Below are 27,802 nucleotides of genomic sequence, written 5' to 3' on the forward strand. Positions count from 1 at the left end.
GGGAGGAAACTGGAGCACCCGAAGGAAACCCACTGGAAGAATATGCTAACAATGTTTATATCTAAACATAAATATATAATAATGTTTTTCATTTTCATGCTGAGAAACACTAGAAAATAGGAAAAAATAAAGTAAGGTCAGATGAGGAAAAATCAGTTGGCAGTGGAGGCGAGGAAAAAAAATCTCTAATTGATGTAGACTAAATATGTGGAGTTTAATAGTGGTATGGAAAGGCAAATTCTGAGCCTGCCCATCAAAACTGGTGTTGTAGCTCTCATCTGGGATATTCACGTCCTTGACTGTGACTGTATTGTGTGCTGGTCTGTTGCTACATTCATCCATCCATTCTAAGGTTCTGTTCCAAAGACAGGAGAGGTATTTGGTCAAGGTAGAAAAAACAACAATATTATCAAGTAAAATTCAAAATAGGTTTAGTAAGAAGTGGTCATAATGATACCCAAAAGTTAAGTTTAGACAAAATTTACTCACAAACATTATTGCAAAATCAACAGCCTTATCAGCAGCTCTAATAGATCACAATAAAGTAATTATAGGACTAGTAAAGACAATGGTGTGTATTTAAAACTTTGTTTCTTCAAATACATACCAAATTGAACATGATGTTTAAATTCTGACTTTTGGTAACACTTAAAAATATAGTTGCATTAGTTCTTAACAAGAATAGAAGAAAAGAGTCTTCTCTCACCCTCCCAAAATCAAGAATAGAAAGTCAACACTAGAAGCATATATCGTAGCCCAATGTTAAGATTATACACATTTTCAACAGAACATTTTAATATGAAAAAATAAAATGTTGAACTCTTGAGGGAAAAATTACATGAGAATTAACTTAGTACTTCTTAATAAATATGATTATCAGATAAATCTGAGCATTTCTGTACACTCTGCACATTTTCTTAAAGATTCTCTGGAGACTTGCCAATGACATATCTTTGCGGATGCTAATCCTCCTCTAATTTCCATCCTTCTTAAATTAAATTAGTCTTTTTCTGATATATTGAACCAGTGCCACGGCTTCATTTTTATTTCTGGGAGTTAGAACTATTAACAATTATTAGTGGCTATAATAAGGCACCTGTTAGGACATTTAAAGGTTTTTTTTATGTCATTGAAAGCAAAAAAGCAAACAAAAAATATTTACTTACATTAACAACCAAGTAACACGAATGTAACATTAATTGTTAAACTTTTTATAATTTGAGCATGTTCACTAATTCACCCGTTCTCATGATTTAAGTGGGTATCATAATGCTTTGATCATCGTCCTGATTACAAGCTTTTTTGTTTCTATTAGTCTGGTCCTTTGTACAGTCGTTAAAGTTAAAGACGTTATAACTAACGACATCACACTTTAATAATTGAGCTTCCACAGACATACGATGAATGAAACTGAACAGTGTCAAAACTCTGTCATAAGCAGTAAGGGTAAGTTACATCAGGTCAGGTGTATTCAATTCATCCATATGTCGAATTGCTTAACGACAAATACAACTAAAGACGTTCTGGTCAGAACCATATGCTATCGTATCGAAACCTGAAGCAATGGTGGGATTGGTGGTTGCGTATTTTGAAAGTATTTCAGAGAGACTGCAAAAAATGCCCACGTGTAGCTCTTACTTTCAGACATATTTTAATATTTCATTATTGTATTTTGCACTGGGATATATTATTCATTTTTAAATCTTGTTGTTTTGATATTTTTTATTGTTCTGTACATTTAATAATAATAATAAAAATAATAATAATTTTGTCAAAAGTCACCTGCATCTTGTTGCTGGGGACATCGCATGTGGCTAGGCAGCATGGTGTGCAATGTACATGACATTGGCACAATCACACCTGAAAGGAATTTGCCAAGTACAGCAAAGCATCCAAAGTTGGACCCACCAAAACAAAAGACCCTGCAACAGATTAGCACTTGAGCAAACAATAAAACAAACCCCTGTTTAGGAAAGACTTCTTGTTTTCATCTAGTGTAGTCTCCATCCTTGATTTTGGTTTTGTCCTTGATTCCTCTTATCTTTCATAAATTGCTTCCCTTAAGTGATGGCACCCTAGGCAGCCGCCTATGTCACCTAATGGATTGACCGGTTCTGTATGACATCACTTTCTATCCTAGATGCATTATTTTGAATCAATTGTTGGAAGGCAATTGAGCATCATTCTATAGCACAGGGATTAGCTCTGCTACCTCTGCAGCCTGTTTACTCTCTATGTGGTGTATGCAAATTCTCTGAATTTCTATGTGGTTTTTCTCTGGCTACTTGGTGTTTCTTCTCCAAAGCAGATAAATATACATCAGGTTCATTGGTAAATCTAAATTGGTCCAGTATGAATCAGTGTGAAATGAAATGGTGTCCCATCCAATGTAGGTTTCTACTTCTTCCGATCAGATAAGAATTGTATCTGGATCCTCAACGTCCTGTAATAGAAAAAAATCAGGTTTCAAAATTAGGTGGATGTAATTATAACAATTCAAAGAGGCCTGGGTAAAGCAGTACAGTAGTCAGTTCTAGTTGCAATAAACTAATAAACTAGCTTTTGTGTGTCCTGCAAGTTCAGAAAACCATTAAACTATATGATTTTTTTGTTTGCTCTGTATTAATGGTTTTTGTTTCAGGGTCTATTTACATTTTTGGGAGGTTTTTGATATGAGGGAATCTCCCTATATGATTATTACATTTTAATTATTGTTTCTGGATATATGTTAATAATTGTTATCATTGTGTGTTTATTTTAGTGGGTTTCTATTTTGTTGATTCATGGACACCACGATTTTGAGTAGCTTTTATTGGGTGTTGATCTCTGTTGGTAGGCCATGCCACTGGAAATCATTTTGCAACACTTTAAAAACTGGTGCTGCATGTTCATTGACATCTGATACTGGTCTTGGTTATTTTCAGTGCATTTTGACTCTTCTTAATGACTTAGGATTTGTGAATTATAGTGAGCAGTTTGATAAGTTTGCCTAACATTATGGATTTACTTTCTTCATCTCCTGGGTTAGATTTTATTAAGTTTAAGATTTTGATTAATCTCCTTATCCTTTTTTGCCAGTGTATTTTTGTACTAGGGAAGTTTGAGTTTGAAAAAGCAGGGGGTTCTGACTATGCAACGACTCAGCAGTCCTACTAACTTTTCAGCCTGGCAAATATACAACTCGTACACTACAACGTGTTTTTGTAAAACGCTCTTCGCTGCATGTAGGCGCAAAGAGCTATGAACAATTCTAACTCAAGAAACAAGTGCATATTATACTAATTACTAAATACAGAATTAGAACACATCAAAGTACAGATTTGTTAAAACACACGGAGAACAAGGCAGGAAGTTATTAGACATAAATAGAAATCAAAAATATCTGTGCATTAATTAATTAATGGACTATTGCCAGTTGACAACAAAGGAAATTAAAATTGTAAAAGAGAAAGTCAGTGACAGAGTTAGACACAGACAGAATCCTGAAGGTCTCATTCAACTACCCACCTACCCATCTACCTGACATTCCATAATGGAGTCTGTGCTGTGCCATTCAATCTGATGAGAGAATCTTTCCATCTTTATCCAGAATAACTTTTCCATATGTAGGAGAGCAGTCTGGTGGTAGAGCAGTGGCACTAAGTGCCAACTCCAGATATCGAGGAGAGAAACAGACTAGAGGAGGGTTAGTAATAGTTTATAAATATTATATTACTTATATTTTTGTGCAAATACATAATGAACATATATTAAATTTGAAACTAAAATGATTTTTTTCCTCTCTCTCTTTTTTTTTCTATGTGGCAGAACATTAGCTTTGCAATTTTCCCATAAAATGGAGAAGGTCATACAGTATGTTAACAACTATCTTAAAGATCATTGTGTAATATTCTTCATGATTTAATGCTTGGTTTTATTTTTTTCTATATGATTCTTGGGGCTCTGAAAAATAATTCATACATTGTTTTTAAGGTTTTTTGAGACCCAGGGATCTACTGGTCACATTTATTTTATGTTTCACTGCATCTTTACTAAAAGTAGTTATTTTTGGGCTGTCCCACTCTGCCATCGTTTTTTTTTTTTTGGTGACTGCCATTTTTGGACTTTAATGTTGATGGTTGCTATGTTGTTTGTTAAGCGTGACATAAGGGGTTACAGACAGTCAGCCTCTTGGACTTGTTGGTTTGCTCAAGTCTGTTGATTCAACCCAAAACTCTAGTATTAATATTGTTTGTTACAAAGGGTCTCTGGTTACAAATTATTTTTGTGAATATGAGCACAGTTTTAGTCTTACATGTTGGGCCTGGTTATGTAAACTTTTGGCTACTGATCCTCTTGGTCTTGTTCTTCATTACAATTATTGTTTCAAATGCCTGGACTTTGTTCATTGAATTATTTGACTCCTGGTGTACAACCTTGGTTTTTCACAACCTTATTTTGTCTCCTGATTCTAATTCCTAAATCAACTGTCATGCCATTTTAAGTCCACTGAAACTATAATCAAATTCAATAGCACTACAATTTGATCCCTCTAATCTCAGAGTTGACAGTATTATATTGGTTTCTGCAGAATTTCCACAAATCTTTTTCCAAGATTACGGACTAGTTGTTACATTTCATCAACATTTTACTCATTGAGACAGTTAGTTAATAAAATATTGTGAAGCTTTATTGATACTCACAGTTTAAAAACAACATGCAATGAAACTGAATAGTGTGTGATATCTCCTAATGATATCTCCTAATGACAATATATAAAGAAAGAAATAGCATAAGTGGAAACCTTGAGTTTATCTAGCATCAAATGAGAATGAAAGGAGTAAAACAAGAAATTAAAATTAAAATACACAATAACAAAAACATTTAAAAATAGTGTTCAAGCTATGGTTAGCTCTAAAAGTGTAATGATTAGTATATATTAGAATATCCTTAAAGACAAAATATAAGGATGTCTATTGAATATCAAAAGCCAAACTGACAAGTTTTAAATAAGAGTAGTACTTAAGAAGACACTGGAAATGGCAGGGTTAAATTATATTCAAGGCTTTAGAAAGAAACTGTTATTTTTTACCTTTTTATAACTTTGGTGTGCTCAGATTTTAATGCGAATGTTTTAAATAAAGTTCTGACAAGACATATGTAAAGATAATAGGGATAATGGTGACCAGTTACGTCATACTAATTATGTTAAGCGCAGGTTCTGCAAGTTGTTGTAGTTAGGTCTAAGAGATGGGCTATTTGGTTTCATTTTTCAGTAATAACTGGTAAAATTTGCTGCTTTGTTATTAACTTAAAATAGTGCATGCAAGGACACATTGTGTTTAAACCTTCAATATTAATGACATGCATATATACTAGTTTTTAGATTGAACTATACAGATTTTGCTTTTTGAATATTGTTTAATGAGCATAGTCCATTTATTCAAGAAGTTCTACAATGTATGCTTGTAGCATCATTGCTTAGGTTTTCTAAAGCAGCTTGTTGCATACTATATCTAAACTATTAAAAGCCTATTCCAGTGGCATTTTGTGATTATGTGTAACTTAATCAACATTTATGGAAATCACCTTTATTACTATTTCCCAAAAGGGAAGGGACAAAGCCCCCTAGAAGACTTCTTAACTCAATGCTTAAATCAATTAATTTCTTAAAAAAACATATATAGAGAGAGAGGTTAGGAGCACACGCTGATACAGCACATTGCCGCACCCACCACGTGACAAACCAACTCAGGATCCCAGATTAGGACCTGAGTGCAGCCATGCAACGGGTGACACCTCAGCACCACACTAGCTCAGATGGAATGGAATCAGTGGTAGGTTTTATTTATGGTGGCTGGAGTGCCAATTCTGCCATCAACCCCCAGGTTTTTCCCTGCAGGTTGGAAACCTACATAACATAAACATAAAAAACTCAAACTGCCATTAATCATAAATTAAAAAAGAGAAATTAAATACTTCAATTAATGAGTAAACAAGAGAGAAATAAAGAAGGAAAACTGAATTACAAAATGAAAAGAGCTCAAAAATAAAAAGCAATGAAGAAACAATAAACAAAAACTCTAAAAAAACAAAACTGAGGAAAGAGAAAATATCAGAACCCAAAATTCAAAATCCCCTAATTAAAAAAGCTAAGCATTCCAAGCTAATTTTAATAAAAAGAGATTGCTGAACCTTCAAAGAACAGAGACAGCAGGTGTCTTAAAGAGACTTCACAGGTAAATGAGACTCTATGACTGCTGCACCTAGAAGCTACGATTCAATAAAAGCTCTCTGCCCTGCAAAAAAGGACACAATAAAGGGTAAAAGACTGGGAAAAAATACATTCACACAAAATAAAATACAAAGAGCATGAAGGTAAGAAAACAAGTGAAAAATAATAAACAAAAAATCATAAAGAGTTGCTAGGCACAGCAATAATCCTTAAAGCCTTTATTATACCATTCTGCTATTGGACTGGTTTTTAAGTTTAAAAGTTTAGGAAATTAACTTCATATCCAATTCTCTGTACATCTGCAGTGATATGCTTCAAACTCAGGGTGCAAATCTATGAGCCTGCATGATCCTGGGAACATGTGTCAGGCCTAGTTCATGTTAGAAGATGATCCTCCCAACTTCCTTGTCCTAAACTTCAGCCAATATCTAGGTTTGCCAAATTTCTGGGTTTTTTTTCTTACTCATAAACCTACATTATTTGGCAGACAATCCAAATTCTTTTGCAGACACATGTATAACATAAGGCAGTAATAGCACTCTATATTATGCATTGTATATAATCAAAACACTTTCTAAATCTGTGTCTTATTTTATTTTGACCAGTTGCAGATTTTTAGTACTTTGCTTTTCATTGCCACTGTTTCCATTATTGGAGCGAGCTTGGTGCTGCTGGCAAGACTGTAAATGAAGTGGTAGCTAATTTGACCCATGAATCAACCTTGTCTTCTGGACTCATTTGAAGTTAAACTAATATTCCTGGTTTTCAACACAAATGGATATCACTTGTATATAGAATTAGTGAATAATTGTTGACATGGGAAGATATGTGCCTTTATATCAGTGAAGAATAGCCTTTATGTTGAACCTATGATGCAGTCATCATGAAACTATTTAAATTTAAGATGAATCAGGTATAGCCAATGCAAATATGACAGAAGTCTTTCTGGTCTAAAACTTTAAATACTTAAGTTTGGGTGATGAACTTCTTATTCTTTTTTATGTCTCTGTTTTTTGATGTAGGTGGCTATGACAGTACACAACTAAATATATTTACACTCTTCACTTAGCTCTTGCACCCTGCTTAGCATAATGAAACTTAGTACCTTTTCATATTATTACCAAACAAATGGTTACCTTATACAACACCTTTCATACTGAACACTATCAAAAAGCGCTTTATAGTTGTTTCATAATGGCTAACAAATGAAATTATACAAATGGAAGACAGCAGAATTAAGTGACTTAAGTGAACAGAGGGGAAACCCTTCTAATTTTCAGTCCACTTTCTTTGTCACTAGACCAAAAGTATTCTCTAGATTACTGGGTGGATCAACAGAACATGCGAATCTCCACATTGTGTTCTTGGGTTCTCCACTTTTCATTGAAGTTGTTTCACATGCACATTGTCTCTCTCTGAGATTTACTACAGGTCTGCAAGCAGCCATTAGCCTCCCATGGTACAACTAACCCCTCCTTGATAATATGGTTCACATTACATTGTGTGCAACTATGTACCCTGTTCAATCAAGAGATCCTCATATTATACAGCATACCGTTAAAACAAATTGATATCAGCTTCAGCCTCAAAGCAAAGGAAATGTTTTCATTGGATGGATTTTTGGGAGTTTGAAATATTCAGGAGTCCACAACTTTGCTCTAGAAGCTCATTCAGCTTTGTGGTTCCTAATCTCTAGAATTCCTGACACTCTTTTATTGGTGACACTGTATTTTTGCTTTTGCTATGGTATTTAATATATTATTGACTGTATAGCAATCCATGTTTGGACTGATGTAGAACTCACTGTTCTGTTTGGTTCATATTGTATTTATGAGTTGTTTTAAACTTTTACTTACTATTGATGGTTGTAGTATGTGCTGAAGAATCATGGAGAAAAGTTGTGGCTTTTGGGCAGTGAACTGGTCAAGGTTATTTTTTATTTAGAAATAAAGTATCCAACCATCTCTTATTCTGACTCAACATTTTGCATTACAGTCCGAGCTTGTCTTGACATCAGAAATTAAAGCTACCATTCCTCTATCAAACACATGAACAACACACTAAGTCATACCTGTTTAGAGCTGGTATATACCTGTCATGCGTACCTTTGGAAAATAATATACTGTATATAATAAAAAGTAGAAAAATGTGGCAAATGAACATCCCAATACTTCTGGCCTTCCACTTCTTTAAGCCATCTCATCAAATATTGATGGGACATACAAAGCTTAATACCCTCATCTGCCCTCATCATCTTCTACCATCCTATGTCACATACTTCCACATTGTTATGTTTTTATCTGTTAGTTCATTGTTAATTAATGGTTTTTTTTTTCTACTGATTATTAGAACATTAGAAAGATTTTGATAAGAACAGGCCATTCAGCCCAACAAAGCTCACCAGTCCTATCCACTTAATCCCTCCAAAATAACAGGACTAAAGTCCTGCTGACTACCTCAACTACTCGGTACTTTATTTCATTTGTCTATCTTTGACTCGCTGTGTGAAGAAATACTTCCTAATGTTTATGTAAAATTTAACTTTAACAAGTTTCCTACTGTGTCCCCATGTTCTTGTTGAACTCATTTTAAAGTAATAGTCTTGACTCACTGTACTAATTCCTTTTAGAATTTTTAACACTTCGATCATGTCCCTCCTTAATCATCTTTTGCTTACTCTGAAGTTCTTTTAATCTTTCCTCATAACTCATCCTCTGTATCCATGGAATCAACCTGGTTGCTCTTCTCTGGACTTTTTCGAACAATTCTATATCTTTTTTTGTAGCCTGGAGAACAGAACTGCACACAGTTCCCCAAATGAGGCCTCACCAGTGCATTATAAAACATAATCTTCTTTGACTTGTACTGTATACATCATACTGTCTGTCTGGAAGTTGATAGTGATAAGTCCACTATGACTCCTATATCCTTCTCGTAAGCTGTATTTTCAAATTTTATACCTTTCATTGTGTATTCTGATCTAACATTTTGACTTCCTATGTGTAATACTTTACATTAACTTACATTATATTTAATTTGCCACAAATCTCCCCAAGCCTGTATACTGTCCAAATCCCCCTGTGATTATTCTGTGGATTCTAGATTATCTGTGATCCTATTAGTTTGGTATCATCTGCAAACTTAACCAGCTTGTTATTTATATTCCTATCCATATTATTTACATATATGTTAAAAACAGTACCAGTTCTGAAGGACATCACTCTTAATTTGTATATTAAATTATATTATTTTAATTCCCCTTTTCTACTCCTGATGGATTTCACCTCCTCCGAGACTGTTCGTTTTCTACTAAAATACTGAAAGAATCTCTTTGGGTCATCTTTTGCCTTATCTGCTAAATAAACTGCCTTTTATTTTCTCTAATATCCTTCTTAACGATTGCCATCATGTTCTCCCTACGATACACCCTACGATTCACATTGGAGTTATTAGTCTTACATGCCTTACATAGCTGTTTTTTTACTTTGCAGCTTCTTTTTCAACTCCTTAGTAAGTCTCTGCAAAAGTATTTTTTTCAAGGAGATCCATATTTTGGAAATGACCTGTCCTGCATTATATGTAAAATATTTTTAAACCCGTTCCACAGCTCCTCAACTGCCTCCACACTTAAAAGCAATCCCAGTTCATCCTTCTTAGAGTTGTCTCATCTGCTAAACTTTGCCCTACCAAAGATAAACTTAACAGTTTAGGTCTTTGCATCCAAGCTCTTCTACGTCACTGAGAACTGCATTAGATTATGGTCTCTTGACCAAAGTGGCTCAATCACATGTACACTTTCAATTCTATCATGATTATTGGAAATTGCTAAATCTAGACCGGCTTCCCTCCACGTTGGTGCTTTAACATACTGTGTTAAAAAGCAGTCATTGATTACATCTAAAAACTCCTACTGTTGAGCTTTGCTGTTTGTAAACTTAGCACAGACTATATTCGGGTAGTTAAAGTGCCCTATGACTATGTTATAACCTGTAAGCTTGCCTTTTTAATATTAATAAAAAGATGCTCATTGAAATTACTGTGTGCATTGGGGTGTCTATAGGACACTCCTAAAATAAGGCAATTTTCTCTAAAGCTTTCCAGACATCCTCACTAAGATGGGAGTCATCTTCCACTGAAGAAGACTTGCATTTAAATTCTGCTTTACAGTAAATGGCACCCCTCCCCTTTCTGTTCAGTCTATCCTTCCAAAAATGTGTACCCATGTATGTTATACTCATCACCATCTTTTTTATTCAACCAAGTTTCTGTTATTGCTATAGTATCTTAACTATGCTCAGCAACATATCACTCCAACTCATTTGTTTAATTTTTGATACTTCTAGTATTAAGGCCATCTATTTTTAATGTGTTACTCATTTTAGCTTTGCACTTAAACTTTGGGTTAGAAGTTACATTATTATGCATTTTTAGTTTTACACTATTGTTTACCTTCATGTGCAATTCTAACCCTGGCTTGTCCTAAACTACCTGCCCTCTATACCACAGTTTAAACAATCCTTGACTAACCAACTCATACGCCTCCCCAGCACATTGGTGCTCCTCTAGTTCAAATGTAACACATTGCGATGGAACAGGTTCTATTTGTTCCAAAACTAGTCCCAATGCCCCATGAACCTATACTCTTCTATCGTACACCAAGACTTGAGCTGCATGTTAAGCCTTCTGACCACCCAGTCTTACCTGGACTGGTGCATGGCACAAATAGAACTTGTAGAGAAGACTACTTTGTCAGTTTTGCCCCCACCCTGGCAGTTAACTCTTTAAATTTGGATTGCAGAGGTGATATGCTGCCCTTATGCATGCAGTTTGTTCCAACATAGACAATGACAACTGGATCCATCTCTGCTCTGGCCAAGAGCCTATCTACCATTCAAGGGAGGTCTCCCACCTGTGCACCCAGAAGTCAACACATCATGCAAGACTCTCTGTCTCTGGAGCAAACCTATACTTCAATCCCTGTAATGATCAAGTCCCTTACTATTACAACTTCTCTCATTCTGGGAGCTAGTTTTGAAATGGCCAATTGGGGCTCCCCATGCCTGCCTACCATAGTCTTCAGAGATTATCCATTCTCCGCAAGGACCTGAAAACAGTTTGACATTTCCAGTTTATGACCCTGAACAGTATGCACCCTTTACCTTGCACTTTCCAACTGGAACCCACCTATCTCTACCTGTCTTGTCTGAAGTCTCCTCCCATGCCACTATAGGGGTGAACACTATCTCTCTAAAGGTTTTCTGGGTCAGGGACACCAATCCTCTACTACAATGCAGACCAGTCAACTCCTCCTCCAGTTCAGTGAGCCTGAGCATGAGGTGCTAGATCAGCCGGCATCTCCTGTAGACATAGCCTTCAAAGAAGACTAACTCCTCCAAGCCATCCTTCATATAGTCCAACATCCAGCAGGACTTGAATTGCATTGTTCTCATTTTCAAAATATGGCTTTGGATTACTAAATTGCTCAACTGTTTTTATTAAATTTATGTGATTAAACTAAATTAATACAATGAATAAATTAATAGAATCATTATTATTTAACACCTTCTGGCTCTTTAAGCTCATGTAATACTCCCCCCTTCAACTGCATGAATGTCTTTCTTTAAAGTTATTAAACTTATTATTTTCCCTGTCTGTTTTAGTAACATCACGCCACTTGTATTACTTCCCTACTACTGAAACTCTGCACTTACACCGTTTGTACTCCTTAATATTCATGAACCGTTACACTGTTGTCATCTTAATTGTATGTTATATACACCCTGCTTCCTTTTTACTGAGAAAACATGCTTACTGATATCAGCTGGTAGTTATTTTCTTATTCATCTGGTCTGTTTCTACTACCACTTGTACCTGATCAATGTTCTTTCACTTGATGCCTGTTTATGTACTGTGGAGCCCCTCTCGTAACCACTTTGAAGTCAATATATTTGTACTTTTTTCCCAAGGAATAAATGTATATACTTGCTTTCTACTTGTCCTGCCAAAGAATGAACAGGTTAATAACCAGGAGAAATGGGTACAAAAACAAAACCAAACCAAATGAAAATAAACGTAGTTACCACATTCAGACAAGAATTGAAGTTGACAAGACAAGCAGAGAGGTCAAACTGAACAAAACTTGCAACATGCACAAAGCAAAGCTTTTTTGCTTGGCGCCCTTCCACACCATAACCTATCATCTTTGAGGGAGGAGTGAAAGCTTTAGATTAGTCAAAAGGTTCAATCTCCATCTCTGTTTTAGGGTCCCCTGATACCAAAAACATTGATATCTTGATGATGAATGTCTGTGTGTATGTGTCTGTTTGACACAGTTTCGTGAGGACAGTCTAGAGCTAAAATGGCTGGAAAGAAAAATACCAAACTCAAAACTTAAAACTGTTTTGAGATGAGATGTGCTGATTAGCTTTTGAGCCAAATTGTGCAATAGAAAGAGGCACTCTAGAGGAACCCTCAAATACCATAATTCTGCAGTTATTATTAATTCTTCTCGTCAGTTGCTATTGTAATGACCTATTTTATGATTAGAAAGATCAACATGAGAGTAGTAAATAATTACTGAAATGCAAGGAAAAGCATAGGTTCAGGTTAGGGAGCATGCACTGGTATAGTGCATTGCTGCACCCATCACATGACAAAACAGCTCGGATCCTGTTTGGCAACCCCCCAGGCAGACACGTGGTCCAGTCCCACCCTCCATAAATGACCCTCTATCTGCCACAGACAGGTGTTACAGTCACTTGGGAACAAGTAACAAGAAAAGTAATTTTCCAAACGATTCCCCAGCTACTTTTGCCCCTGTGCAGGTGAAAAAATAGCAAAATAAAACCTTCACATAGAGATTGTAAAACTTCGCAACCAATGAAGACTGTTTATCACTTTATCACATAATCCATTAGTCTTTTATCACAAAGTATTGTGAAGCATATGACACAACCGCAGTACAATGGCATTTAGTGGATGTGGGATGTGTAGGATGTGAGATCAGAAAGAAGAAGGTTAATGACAAAGACTTCCTGTACACAAAAAATAATTCACCACATGAATTTTATGAATTTTCCAGTAGGACAGCATGGCATTGTATTGTTAAACTTTTTTTATTTTAGATCTGCTGTTAAGATTTGCGACCGCATAGATTCCTCCACCAGAACACCCTTTCCAAAACTGTCAGCCCGTGCAGCAGAGCAAATCCCCCTTCCAGTACCACTTCAGGCAAAATATATAATGCACAGCTCAGTTGCTAAAAAATGGGCATGTAAAGAGAGGTTTGGACTGATGAGGCATGGGAATTTTACTTTTTCTCATGTAGCAATGTTTAGAATAAAACTAGAATACTAATTAATTCATTCTTCCTTTGGTTTGCATGCATTTCTGCATCTTCTAATTTATGATTAGCACATATAAATGTCTTGGCACACACTAAATGCAATGCAATAAGCACATTTTAGGAAGTACACAACTTGTGCTCCTCTTGAGTATCTTCCAAAGACTTTTAAGATCAGTGCCATGTCGAAAAGGGAATATGAGGGGCACTAAACATTAAACACAAAATGACATCAGGGGTTGGAGACAATCTGGCGTCATCTCCTTGCCATTAAAGTCTTGTGCAGAGGACATTGCCGGCGCATTGCGTGCAAGACGTTTGTGCCTTTCTATGCTGGGTTCAAATGTCTGAAAATAATAGCATTTTGCTTTGTTTTGTTTCTCTGCCACATGTGGCTCCTATTATTATGCACTGCATGATTTATTATTTTATAGACTAAAAGCGACAGCTATCCAATAATTTGCTAACCAATTAAACCAATATGAAGGAATTTTAATTATGAAAATGATTGGTCGTGTACTGTTTGGCAGTCGCTCTCTTATGTGGTACAAATTAATTTAAATTGATCAACAAGCTCTGCAGATTACCTTAATGTTTCAAAAGCAAACAAACAAAACCATATTGCAGGCAGCTAGACAAAGCCGTTGTGTACTTGGGGCCTGGTCTATGCATTTTTTTCTACGTGGTATGTCATTTGCTCGCTTCTGTATGTCTGGATCTTTCCTCTGAGATGCTTGCTGAGCAGTGTGCATTCATGTGGTTCTCTAAGCTCAGTTGTGCCTGCTGGGTGTGCTCAGTATGTGTGGGGTCTCTCTCTGTGACTCTTTATTAGGTCCATGAGTTATGCCCATGGCTATTTGTCCTCTTTTGACTCTCCTGGCCATGTCCCTTCAGTATATGGGGAGTTCATTTCCACAGATTCCATTGGCAAACTTTCCTTGTGTGGTGCATTTATAGAATGGGAATCACACTTTGTTTGATTGCTCTCCTACCTCCTACTGTTGGGCTATTTTAACAATTGCACCTCTCTGTGCTCATTATATACATCTGACTTACCTTGATTCATGCACTCTGCTTCTCTTGATAACCTAACACTCTCAAACCAGCTTAATCCAATTCATGGACAGGGCACTGGTTTTTTGTAGGGATTCTCCGATTGTCCTGCTCTGCCATGCAGATGTTGCTACACTGTAAAGCATGTCTTACATTCAGTATCACTTAACTCGATCACTGTTTGGGATGGTGTGAATGTGTGCACTTTTTCTGTTTGTGTAAAACTGTTGTATATTTGACTAACACCTATATTCAAGTCAAGGATATATTATAACTGTTTTCTTACTGTACAATGTTTTTTGCAGCTGGAGCACAGGCATGTATATTGCATGCATATATATCTTTGCCACTTCCTATAAAGTAAAAAAGTAAAAACTTTTAAGTTTTTAGGAAAAGCTTAAAAACTTACCAGATTTGTTCATTTTTGATCCGCACCTTCCTCGATTCTGGTGCATGTTTGTGACAATAATGGGGATCTGGGAATAATCATTTTATTGCATATTTGTGGTACTGTTGTTCTCATGGTAAAGCTATGTTTTCTATTTACTTGTGTGGCTTCTCAAATAAATACAGAAACAAAAGAAAACAAAACCAGCCATGTGGCATAAAAAGTTTACTGTGATTTGGTCTTTTAAGAGGAAACTACATGCAGGTAGGGTGAAAGGTTATTGCACAGGAAGACTAAGTGCTGAATTATAATGCACTGTTGGTCTTCTTTTAAAATGGCTGAATCTCATATTTGTGTTTTTTTTTTTTTTTATTCGAAAATGACATGTTTAAGCTATTTTACAATGTGTGTGTAATTGTACCACTGGGGTAAATACTCGACAACTGTCTTGGCTTGAAAAATGGACATATTTGGTTAAGATTTTAAGCTTTTCTTCTATACCCCATAAACTACAATGTAAAGCACCAGTGTGGGCATGATTTGTTTTTATTTATTTATAGAAAACACTTGACTTTAGAGCACAATTTCACATGACAAATGCATATATAGCATGTTTATGAAGAAATAAATTTGACTTGAAAAATACCAAACCTTTTTTAAATTAGCAGATAACTGTCTGTGTTCTGTGTCACTTCCCTCATTTCAGCCCAGTTTGTGATCTCTCTCGTTTAACCACCACTCCTGCTGGGAAAGCTCCATATACAGTCCTTGTTGTATTCAATATCACTGTTTGGTTACCACCTACTAGGCAGGCTTGTTTGACTCATGCTTCTGGGGAGGCTTCATATGTCATCTGTCTCGTATGACTGCCCAGCTCTCCCCTATGGAGTTTTACAGCTTTTGGACACACTCAGTTTTCCAGTTCTCATTCTCCCTCCATGTTGGGGCCACTCAATGTGTGTTGCATTTCTGTCTCTATCATCCAATCGCTTTGCTTCACTCACCTGTTTTCTTTTTCTGTGCAGACAGTTTTTTCGGAGATGCGCCAGGAATGTAAGTGCCATGGGATGTCAGGATCCTGCACGATCAAGACTTGCTGGATGAGACTTCCAACGTTTCGTACAGTCGGGGACTTCCTGAAGGACCGATTTGATGGGGCATCTCGAGTCATCTATGGCAACAAAGGCAGCAACCGGGCCTCCAGAATGGATGTGCGGCACCTAGAGCCGGAAAACCCAGCTCACAAGCCTCCTTCCCCACGGGATCTGGTCTATTTCGAAAAGTCTCCTAACTTCTGTACATATAGTGGGAAAACTGGCACAGTAGGCACCACAGGACGCTACTGCAACAGCTCTTCCCCAGCATTGGATGGATGTGAACTGCTTTGCTGTGGGCGCGGCTACCGGACCAGGACAGAGCAAGTCACAGAGCGGTGCAACTGCACCTTCCATTGGTGCTGCCATGTGAGCTGCCTTAATTGCACCAGCACACAGGTTTTACATGAGTGTTTGTAGGCCCAGCTCTTCCATTGTCCCTCATTCCATATTTTCACCTCCTTGGGGCAACTATATTTGCTGTGGTGAATGCCAGACAGTGCTTCCTTGGTGCTCACCTATCACCTTAATACAGTCAGCAGTCATTTGGTCTGTTAATGGAGCTTCCAGCCATGAAAAAAAGGAAAAACAAGGAAAATGGATATGATAAGATGAGAAGAGGAGACCTCCAATCACCAGACCAAGCTGCCACACTGACATCCATTAAGGGAACAGAGAAAGCACTTAACAGGGACTCAGCGTGCCAGAAGAAGTTTCTACTTTGATAGTCCCAGCATTTCCCCCAATCCCTTGTAAATTGACCAAAACCCCTTTCTGTCAATCTGCTGCTGCCTGTAATTGAAATTCTGCCAAAGATTTTCTAGTAACCCTTCAACCCATAATGCCCCCCTCCCCCACAACAACCACCCTGCTCTGCTGGCTCATTTTGGCCGTGCCACTGGGTTTTCCTCTCTGTGCCCTTTGCAACAAACATGACGATGTGGAAAGAGCCAGTGGTGAGGCTGACAGCTCCACTGAACTGTAACAAGTGCTGTGCCAAGTGCTGAGAAACCAAAAAATTTGAACACTGCTACAGACCAAATCGTAGTAACACACTTGCACACACAAGTTGATGCGGTCAACTCAGCTGACGCTGTGGCGCAAAGCTGGCGCCGCTTTTAGGTGCAGGCAAACGCTTGCAATGCTAATGATTTCAGCAGGAACTGGACGATGGAGCAGGGTGCCTTTAACTCCCCGAGAAACCCTTTCAAAAAAAAAAAAAAAGAAAAGAAAAAGCAGGCAGGGCATAGATGGAAGGGAATTCTTTTTTTTTTTTTACTTTGTGGATTTTCCAGGCGGGGCAAAAATAAAGATTTAAAAGATCTGTTTTTAGAATCGTGCTTCCCCTAACTAGATGTTAAAATGCGGATATCACATTGTTGCTTCACAGCAGCTTCATGCTTTTTACTTCTGGAAAATCTACACCTTTAACATTTTCACAAATTCTCATTTCCTACCAGGTGATGATTTCTACTTTTGCCTGAGCCTCTCAAGCTTAGTAATTCTCTGGAAGGAAAAGGGAAAAAAAGGCTTGGAAGAAATTAGTTGTGGTATATCCTGGGGCCTGGTTTAGTTCTGAAAGCGTTCAGTGTGACAAAAATTCTGGGGCATCTGAGGTCACCAAGCTGCGAGTATATTATGGCAGTTGATTCTGCCAATAAAACATCAGCGGTGAGTGGTGAAAGAGGATCCCATATTAGCCACTCCCTCCCCTGTGACACTAGGCCAGGTCACTCCACCTTCATGGGACATATGTGATTGACACTTCAAAAGTAACAGTTGGCCAAATTTTATCCCCTTGCATTATAATGTTCATTGGAATGCTACTGTTTGCTCCAGAAGGTTAAAGACTTTAAATTTTGAGTTTCCCACATTAGCTTCTATCTTCTAGTGTGACACCCTTTATAGAGCTTGTCATCTCACTGCCTCACACTCTGTGTATGCAAAGAGACTGTGCTGTTCAATATGTCAAAGACGTGAAAACCAACAGGCGCCAATTTAGCGGGTAACTACCCCTTATCCCTCTAAACTGGATCCTGTGTCCTTATTTAAAGCCCCTTAGACTCCAGAAATTAATCGCAGCTTCTGGCAGCCATGGTGGCAGTGCAATGCTAAAGGGGTGGCCCAAATCCTTTTTATGGTGGATAAGGGCCAATAAACTCTTTTGACACCTAACCTCTGGCAGCACCTCTCTTGAAGAGTGTGGGGCTCTGCTGTATATGATTCAGTAGCTGATGGCAGGCAGCTCATTCTCCTCTAATCAAATCTCTTTACCTGATTGTGCTGTGCAAAGCCGTACGGTTCAGTGAAAGATCTGGCATCATGCAGCTCCCATGCATGTCATGTCATGCCAGACTTGGTCACTCTCCCTTTTTCTGTTCAATCGAAGTGGTATGTTCTCCTGTTTAGGAAACTCCCACCATGGCCATTGACTTGTTATCTCATGTTAAAGGTGGTCTTTCCACTTCTTTGTGGTGTAGCTCATGCGGTGTAGAATTCAGAGTAAACTAATCTTACTGTATCAACATCCGTTTCATACAAATCAAACCAACTGAAACATACAACATAAGGCCATCAGCAATCATCAGTACCCAAAAGAATTGAGGTGCCTTCAAGAATGGCATAATCCAAAGGCTGATAAGTCTCCCTCCTTCTGCCCCTATGGGTGTATGTGACAGGAAACACAAAAGTAAAATTAAGATGACCATCAGTTCCAACCTTCTCTTCCCATGTACCAAGCCAAACCACTTCAAGTACTTATTTGTCCATTACAGGACACTTTTTCTTTTTTGTTTTTAAAACGTTGCCTCAGTTTCTTGTGCCCCGTGTCTACATAAAGAGTACAATGCTAAGTATGTAAAAGATATGAACTCAGAAGGCACCCAGTTCCATGATGGATTTGTTGTGTGACTATCCTACCATGCACTCCCTGATCTTCAGAGAGGAGGCCTCAAGATGCAAGGGTTTGAAAGTGGCAGCCCTGCAGCTCAGTATCTTTGAGTGCCATGTCAGAGAAAGGACACAGAAGGATTTTGCAGCTGTTTGTTAAGTGCACAGTTCACACCCTGATCTGCGTCAATAATCCTTGATAATCTGCACCACTACACACACGTCAACGCTATTTTATATTTGTAAGTCATCTTGGAAGCATGCCTCTAAAAGTCCATTATTGACTGTTTGGAATCTAGCTGACGTGCCTGGAAATTCAGGCGGACCCTTTTAATGCCAGATGTTGGTCAGATAATATGAACTCGTTTTGCTGCTGGAGAGAAGAAGCAATCATCAGTCTTCTTAAGTACAATGTACAGACAGACGGCCGATATGCATATTGTATTTCTCACCAAAGCCTCTTGTGCCAAACAAATGGATAATGAAAAAATGATTCATTAGGTTTCTGACCAGATTTGGCAATTATTTTTTTATTTTTTTTCTTCCCTGTCAGTATTGGTAAACTTCATGCACTGAAATAACAGGATTTTCATTTCTGTAAATAAAATATTTATTATTAATTTTTATATGCAAATAGAAGAAATACTTTAGTATAAACCATTTCCTTTTATTTTTTACCAAAAAGCCTATACACTGTCATTTTAGAATGTTATAGAATAATAAAGTCTATATTTTCAGTGAACTTGGAGGTCCTTCTCATATGTGTTACCACCGTCGCTGTGTCTCTGTTTTTAAAGTTCTCAAAGCAGGAGGTTTGTCAGATCCTAGGACTTGGGATTTGGAGACAATAACTGGCTCTCTGGATAGGAAGCAACATTCAGGAAAGACACTGTGACAGCAGCTGGATTAAGAAGGGGACACCAGAGGGACAAGGGAGAAATTAAAGAGTAAGTGATTTTCATCACTGCAGTGGGTTGGCACCCTGCCCAGGATTGTTTCCTGCCTTGTGCCCTGTGTTGGCTGGGACTGGCTCCTGCAGACCCCCGTGACCCTGTGTGTGGATTCAGCGGGTTGGAAAATGGATGGATGGATGGATTTTCATCATGTGTGTTTTTCACGTAATCTGTGAGGGGAAAGTGAAATTATTGTGCAACGTTTGGTGGTGGGCAGGTTAAGGGTAGGGAGGTTGTGATGCCCCAGGTTGCCCACAGCTGGAACATCATCCTATTCACAGGACATCAATAGTCATGAAACCAAAATGAACAAGTGCAGTGCAGGCACAAATAACAAAATAGGTGCAAACAGAGCTTTGTGCATTTATTTCAACAACTTTCAGTGTCCAGATAAATGAGGTGTGGTGCAGTCCTTCAATAAATAAATAAATAATGTTCTAAATAGTGTTCTTCCATGGGAGTTAAATCAAATCATTAAATAAATCCATAAGAAATGTTAAAATCAAGGATAAGACCATCACTACCTCTTTGGCATCCATAGGACAATCCCTGAAGCCAATCAGCTGCTCCTGCTCCCTCAGTGTTCAGTAGAAGTGACTTTCCCCCTGACCCCTTTTCCTCTCTCACCATGGGGCCTCTTTCCAACCATCATGCCTCCACCTATAGCACACTACCATTCCTTTAACAAGTATCCTTCTTGAGTTCTTCCATCGCTTTTCTCCCTTCTTTTTCTATTCATCTCTTTTCTGTCCTCTCATCTATCCTGCTCAGACTCCTTTTATCTCCAATGAGTGCAGGTGCAACAAATGACCTGTGGAGCTCAGATGTGGGACAGCCTTTGTGCACATTAAGATCAATTAGCAACTTCCCTCCTCAAGGTCTCTGCAGTCACACAGCTTTACAGTGGCACATACCTACACCCATCAAGCCCGAGCCAAATGTTATTTAAAAATCTTACACCACCATGGACCCCTAACCCACTGCACCACAGAAGTATAAATAGGCAAAAGCACAATAAGATGATGTATTAAAAATACAATAAATAAGAGTAGCTGTAGAGTGGCTTAATGTACATAATGCAAAACAGTGGTGGAAAAAAGTGCAAATAGCAGCACATATGTAACATACAGTAGAATTAGACATAAACCAGCAGGTGGGTACAGTACAGGGCAGGTAAGATCAGGTCACCGAGAGTTCAGTGACTTTTAGGGCCTGGAGAAGGAAGCAGACCCTAAAGCAGATGGATTGGATGGTGAGGCTCTGGTAGAAAGCAGAAGTGAAAACATGGGATAAGCTGAATGACTGGAATCAGAGATGTAGAAAGATTACAATATGCCAGCTTTCGAGGCAACTGTTACCTGAAGAAGGGGCCTGAGTTACCTCGAAAGCTTGCATATTGTAATCTTTCTAGTGAGCCAATAAAAGATGTCATTTTGTTTCACTTCTCACTACATCCAAAATGGCAAGCACACTACAACACCCTAGTACTATTGGAATCAGAGACGATAGATTCATTCCTCCTCTGACAGTGGGTGGAGTAGACAGTATAGAGCTATAGAAAGACAGCCCCGGTTGTTTTAGAAGCATTGTGGGCAGTCTTTAGGAGACAAGTCAGATTACCAAACCACGCAGTGATGCATCTGGTCAGGATATTTTCTGTAGTGCAGTGGCAGAAGTTGACTAGGATTTTGATGCCTTTGCTGAGCCTTTTTGAGGATACAGGGGGTTCTGACAGACCATGAAAAGCTGTCAGTGATCTGGACTCCAAGGAACACAAAGCTGCTAACTGAAAAGATGGGGAGACGTTGATGTGGAATGGAGCATGACTGCCATTGTTCTTCCTGAAGTCAAAAATGACCTCTTTTGTTTTGTTGACATTCAGGGTGAGGTTGTTGTCATGGCACCATACACTCTGGTCTTTTATATCCTTTTTGTGAACAGCCTAATCATCATTGCTGATGAGCTCAGTCATGGAGGTGTCATCCGCAAACTTGATGATGTTGTTGACCTCATGCTTTGCTACACAGTCATAGGTGAATTTACGGTACAGCAATGGGCTTAAGGCAGCAGCCTTACAGACCGCCAATGTTGTTGAGCAGCATAGAGAAGTTCCTGTTGCCAGTCCTCACTAACTGGAGCCTATTAGTCAGGAAGTGAAGCAACCAGCCATGGACGGAGTTGCTCAGACCAAAGTCTCTGAGCTTAAAGCACTAGGCTGCAGGGTTCAATAGTATTAAAGGCATGAATTATAAAAGGTGTAATGAGTGCAATCAAAAACACAGGTCACCAAGAAAGATTGAGACATATACAGTATAATATAACAAGCCATCTAATCTAACAGCATCGAGCACAAAGCAGGAAACAGCCCTGGACAGGGTGCCAATAGAGTGTAGGGTCCACTCCTCATATCCCCACAGTCACAATCACACTGTTCCATTTACAGCACGCAGTAGGAACAGCAGCTTTGTCACGTGTGTATGTTTTTGGATGTTTGCAGATGTGGGAAGAAAAACAGAAGATTTTAATGAAAACCGCAGAGTCATGGAGAGAACATGCAAACTGTATCCGGACAATTATCAGGCATGTGATTCAAGCCCAGCACTCTGGATCTGCACCACCAAGCCACCACAAATCAAAGGGAGACAAAGAAAACAAAGCAGCGAGTGGGCAACATGATAAAAGAGGAAATTGTAGCTATGGAAAGAAATAGATGCATTGGCAACATTTACAATGTTACATTTTTATTGCCATGCCCTCTGCTTGGAAAAAAATCCACAATTCCGTATTCAAGCAAGATTACACATGCAGGCATTATTGTGATATTGGAAAATCACTGGAAGTCTTCATTCACGTGTAATTGCTGCCCGTGGCACTACAACAGGTCTTTCTAGTTTAGGTTGTGCAACCTCTGACTTTCTTCCCAAATGCTGACTTTGGTGTCAAGAAGTTCACTTCTCATCTGGGTTATATTGTTCAGTTTACCACCCTGTAAAACTTTCATACTCTTATGATCAAAAAAGACTGAATCTTTTGCAAATACTGCATGCCAGGGTCCCATGAACATCATGGAAAGCACTGAGATAAAGGATTTTATTTTATTTTTTTAATTTTGTTTCAGTGTCATTTCTGCTTAAGGCCAGTGTGGCACAGCATCACCAGATGTTGTGCAGAAACAAAATAGGTTTCCATCATTAATATAACTTATTATTAAAATTTTTATAACAACCCTCAAGGTTGTCTTGTTAAACATTTTTGTTTTAATTTTCCATCATATGCTCAATGTAATTTGTCATAAAGAAAGATCTTACTTTTGCTGCATGCAAAATTGTATTTGTGCTGGGTGCTGCACGCTGAAGGGTTAGCTCCATTGGCATGCATGTGGAAAAACTAGACAAAAAACTTTAAAAGGAAGTTGTTGTGCTCTTATTAAGCAAAAAAATCTGCCAATGGGGTAAGCAAAATTTACTTGAAAGTAAAGTAAGCTAAATAATCTTTAATGCTATTTTTTGATAACTCAATAAATCTTACAATAAGAAAAACAAGATTTAATATCATGAAATAAATAGTTTTCCACTTGATGTATATCATTTTTTGCAGTGCTGCGTTTACCTGTGTGTGTGTATATGTGTGTGTGAATATCCATTCTGAACTCTTCAGTTTAGCGATGGGGTTTGAAGGTGAGATTCCCTTATTCATGGCATTCAAATAAGGATCACTTTTTTTTAATTTAACATTTGCACTTCATGGTTGAAACATTTCTCAGACAAGGCTGTACAGCTCAAACCAGCAAAGGTTACAAAAAATCCAGTAGCATTGCTTAAAGATAGCCTCAGTAATTAAAAAAACTGGGAAAAGCTCAAACCAGAAGTGTAAATGTCTCTCTGTTATAATAAAAAAATCTTGAGTCGAGACGTGATTTTCTCAGAGACACTTTAATGTCCTGCGAGACAAGGAAGTGAGACAAAAGGACAGCTGCTGTACAGACTTTTAAACGTTCAAAGCGAACATGTAGATCACGCAGCACGGCACAAGCAGCAGCAAGCCAGCTGATCGAGCATAGAGGAGGTAAAAAAATGTTTTTGTTTCCCGTTGTATCACCGTTTAAGAAGGGGTTTCTTAGGAGTGACCGCATCTCCTTAGCATGCGTTCACATCGCGAGAGGCAGAGATGCGAATTGGCTGGTGCATAGCGTGCCCCAAAGTGGAGGAGGGGTTTGGGGAAATAACTCATTCAATACAGCTTTATCACTGGCAAATATCAAGAAATAAAAAATGAAAGAAATAAAAATAACAATATCTTTAAATTCTATATCCGGTTAACCAAACCTGGGGATGGGCGAGCAAAGCGAGCAGGGGGTAGAGCCCCCTAGTGTAAATAAAAGAAATCATGGAAATGTAATAATAAAAAAAATTACCCTCATTTTATTGCTATGAATGAACCTTCAGGCCCCATCGCTAAACTGGAACCAGGAAGAAACTCATTCTTCTGAAGCAATCAAAAAGTTACGAAAAGTCCAGTACCACTGCTTAAAGGTAGCCACAGTAATTTGAAAAAAAAAATGAATAGCACGACCCGGAACTGCAAATGTCTAATTAAAAAAAAACAAAATCACATTCATTTTAAGGCCACAAGAAAGGAGATTCCTAACTGGAAAATGGAAGAAACTCATTCTTCTCAAGCCATTAAAGAGTTTCGAAAAGTCTAGTACCATTGCTTAAAAGCATCCAGTCATTTGAAAAAAAAAAAGAAGAAGATTGGGAAAAGTTCAAATTTGTAGTGCAAATGTGTACTAAATCATAATGAAAATGTGTAATTAAAAAAAAAAAAAAACATAATCACCCTCATTTCATTACCACGAATGAGATCTACCCTTCATGCCCCATTGTTATACAGGAAACTGGAAAAAAAACCTAATTTTTCTCAAGACAGCAAAGAGTTGCAAAAAGTCCAATACCATTGCATAGCTACAGTACCCTGAATAAGAAGAAAGAAAACAAAAAGAGATCAGTATCTGATATCTGTTGAGCAAAAGATGTTACTCTGATCAGAATGGGGCTGAGTAGCATCTTGCTCTTCACCTACACCATATTTGAATAAGCCTGACCAAAGTCAGCACTATAATGCCCCTTTTCAAGTCCTATGTCCTGTTCTGTAAAGAACAAACATATAGAAATTAATATTTTTAATTGTTTGTTGACCTTGCTTTGTACCTCAGACAGCTGTCCAACATAGTAGTCAGCACTGCTTCCAGGCAGCACCAGAGTCTTGTGATCAAGTGTGTGTAGTCTGTGTGTTGTTACCATGTTATTGTGGCTTGTGCTCTTCCACCTCAAAGCTGCTTGATTCCAAGCTTGAGATGTTGCTGTTTCAATCTAGGCAATACATACTCAATCTATTTTCCTGGGTCGCACGTGGTTGAGAGGCTCTCAGTTTACTTAACGTTTAAATCTGTATGGCAGCATTTGGACGGATGATGACAAAGTCAGAAGGTATCAGAATGTTCTGATCTCAACTAAGACACACTAGGCAATTTAATTCATTTCTTCTGAAATGAATAATGTGTGAATGTGCGTGTCTGACTAGTCATTAGTAATAAGAGGGACAGACATCATTGGGTAGGTAAGTTAACGTCAATATTAGGCAAGCCTGCACACATAAAGGAAATTTGTGCCATGGCCCCACCAGAATTTCCATGCCAAGAATGCATCTGACTTATTTTGAAACTAATTGAAATGTAATTGTGTGTGCAGTTATGTCTATTGATGCTGAAGCAAAAAGAAAGATTTTGGATTTCAATAATGCAAATGAATGGACATGTGCAACAATCCATTTGTACACAAAGACAAAATACAATTTGCAGGCATCATGTCCATCTACCTGTGGATTCAGCTGGACTCAAGTTATGTTTGTATGGTGCTCTTCACTGAGTTTGCAGGTTCTGGGCACTTGCATGCGTTGTCAGCTAGCCAATTACTAATCTATACAACATTTACATACATTAACACAGAAATAACAGTAAATACACAGTAAGAAAGAAGAATTCTCAGTGATTAAGTTAAACAAATCAGGGCGATGTAAACTCCCATTTAAAAAGCATTTTTTAAATCATGTATCTTAAAACAGACAGGTATTACTTCTGACGTTGATTAACCTACTCTTTCAAATGTACCTTAAGAGTAGTTGTTTCAACTTGTATGTTTTCCTGTTTAACATGTCCAGGGGCCACGCTTAATGGCAAAACAAGTTATTGAGAGACCAGCAGAGTCGCGCAAAGGCTGAGCACACGCCAACAGCTTACACGTGCGGGCAGACTTTAACATACTATAGATGTAATCTCTTCTTTCAAAAATGTTGTTTAAGAAATATGAGCTTATAACTAGCCATCGTCCCTCATAACCAACATCTAATAATAGGACATCAATCAATTCCGTCTATGAAGTCAATTTCAGCAATCACAGGCCTATTTGGGCTTGTTTTGTTGCTATGACATTAGAAACATGTAAAATGCTATTACAACATGCATTTTATGTACAGGACTACTATGCAATGTTATAAAATGTATTCACCATCTTTTGGAAGTTTTCACATGTTATTGTTATACAATATCAAATTACAGTGGATTTAGTTTGTCTTTTGGTGCTGATCAATAGACAATTTAAGGTCAAAGTGAAGCCACATCTCTGCAAAGTGGTATAAATTAATCATAAATATAAATCACAAAGTATTCACCCCCTTTAGTATGATGCACCTAAATAATCACTGGAGCATCCAGCTGGTTTTAAAGTCACAATATTAGTTCATAGGAGATCCTCTGTCTGTAGTCGAGGGTTTCCATTGATTGTAGTCATAAAGAACGCTCTAAGCAACTCTGTGAAATGGCGCTTGAAAAGCACAAGTTGGTAGGATTTAAGAAAATATCTAAGCCACTGAGTATCCTATGGAGTCCAGTTCAATCAATCATGAAGAAATGGAGAGTACGGCACAGCTGTAAATCTGCTAGAGCGGGCCATCCACAAAAACTGAGTGATCTTGCACAAAGAAGATTAGTGAGGGAGGTCACCAAGAGACCCATGAGAACTCTAAAGGAGTTATAAGCTACAGTGGAAGAGATTGGAGCGACTGCGCAGAGAAGAGCGGATGCCCAAGTGCTTCACCAGCTGCTGCTTTATGGAAGATTGACAAAGAGAACACAACAACACTCACATGACATCTCAGAAAGAGTTTATTAGAAGGCACTTGGGAGACTCTGGAGCCAGCTGGAAGAAGGTTCTATGGTCTGATTGATTCAAATTTTGATCTCTTTGGTCATTCGACTAAACACCATGTTTGAACACTGCATATTATCAAAAACACACCACCCCCACTGCGAAGCATGGTGGTGGCAGCAGAATGCTTCTCTACAGCAGGCTTTGGAAGGCTGGTGAGAGTAAAATGAATGCAGCAAAATATGGGGAAATTCTGAAACCCTCATACAGTCTGGAAAGAAGCCTGTGCCTTATGACAAGATTTGTTTTTCAGCAAGACAAGACCTCACCCATACAGGCAAATCTACAAAGGAATGTCTTAAAAACAACAATGTTAATGTCCTGGATTGGGCAAGACAGAGACCAGTGCCCCTATTTATCAAGTGCTTCAGAGTAGGAAAACAGTCCAAAGTGTCTCAAAAATCTTAGACTGATGCAAATTTGGCCATAGACTTAGGAGTAAAATCATTGCATCATTTTTCCTAATTTAACAAACTAATCCTAACTTCACCAGGATACAGGAGAGCGCATGAGCGCTCCTAACCTAATAGGAGCTGACAGCAGATGCCATTCAGACAAAGATCAACAGCACATCTCAGGAAAAGCAGAATGCTTTGGAAACAAT

The 27,802-nt window shown here is 38.1% G+C and overlaps 1 protein-coding gene across 1 annotated transcript in view; it reads left to right on the plus strand.

Annotated features, from left to right (window-relative positions):
- wnt1 (wingless-type MMTV integration site family, member 1) overlaps positions 1 to 18,420 on the plus strand; it is a 29,734-nt gene extending 11,314 nt beyond the window's left edge. The window contains exon 4 of the mRNA XM_028798124.2: positions 16,023 to 18,420. Within this exon, the coding sequence (XP_028653957.1) occupies positions 16,023 to 16,511 (489 nt within the window). The 3' untranslated portion in view covers positions 16,512 to 18,420. The remainder of the gene's footprint in view (positions 1 to 16,022) is intronic.
- Positions 18,421 to 27,802: the final 9,382 nt, after the last annotated feature.

The sequence above is a fragment of the Erpetoichthys calabaricus genome, chromosome 3 (genome assembly GCF_900747795.2).
Source record: "Erpetoichthys calabaricus chromosome 3, fErpCal1.3, whole genome shotgun sequence".
NCBI classification, from domain to species: domain Eukaryota; kingdom Metazoa; phylum Chordata; class Cladistia; order Polypteriformes; family Polypteridae; genus Erpetoichthys; species Erpetoichthys calabaricus.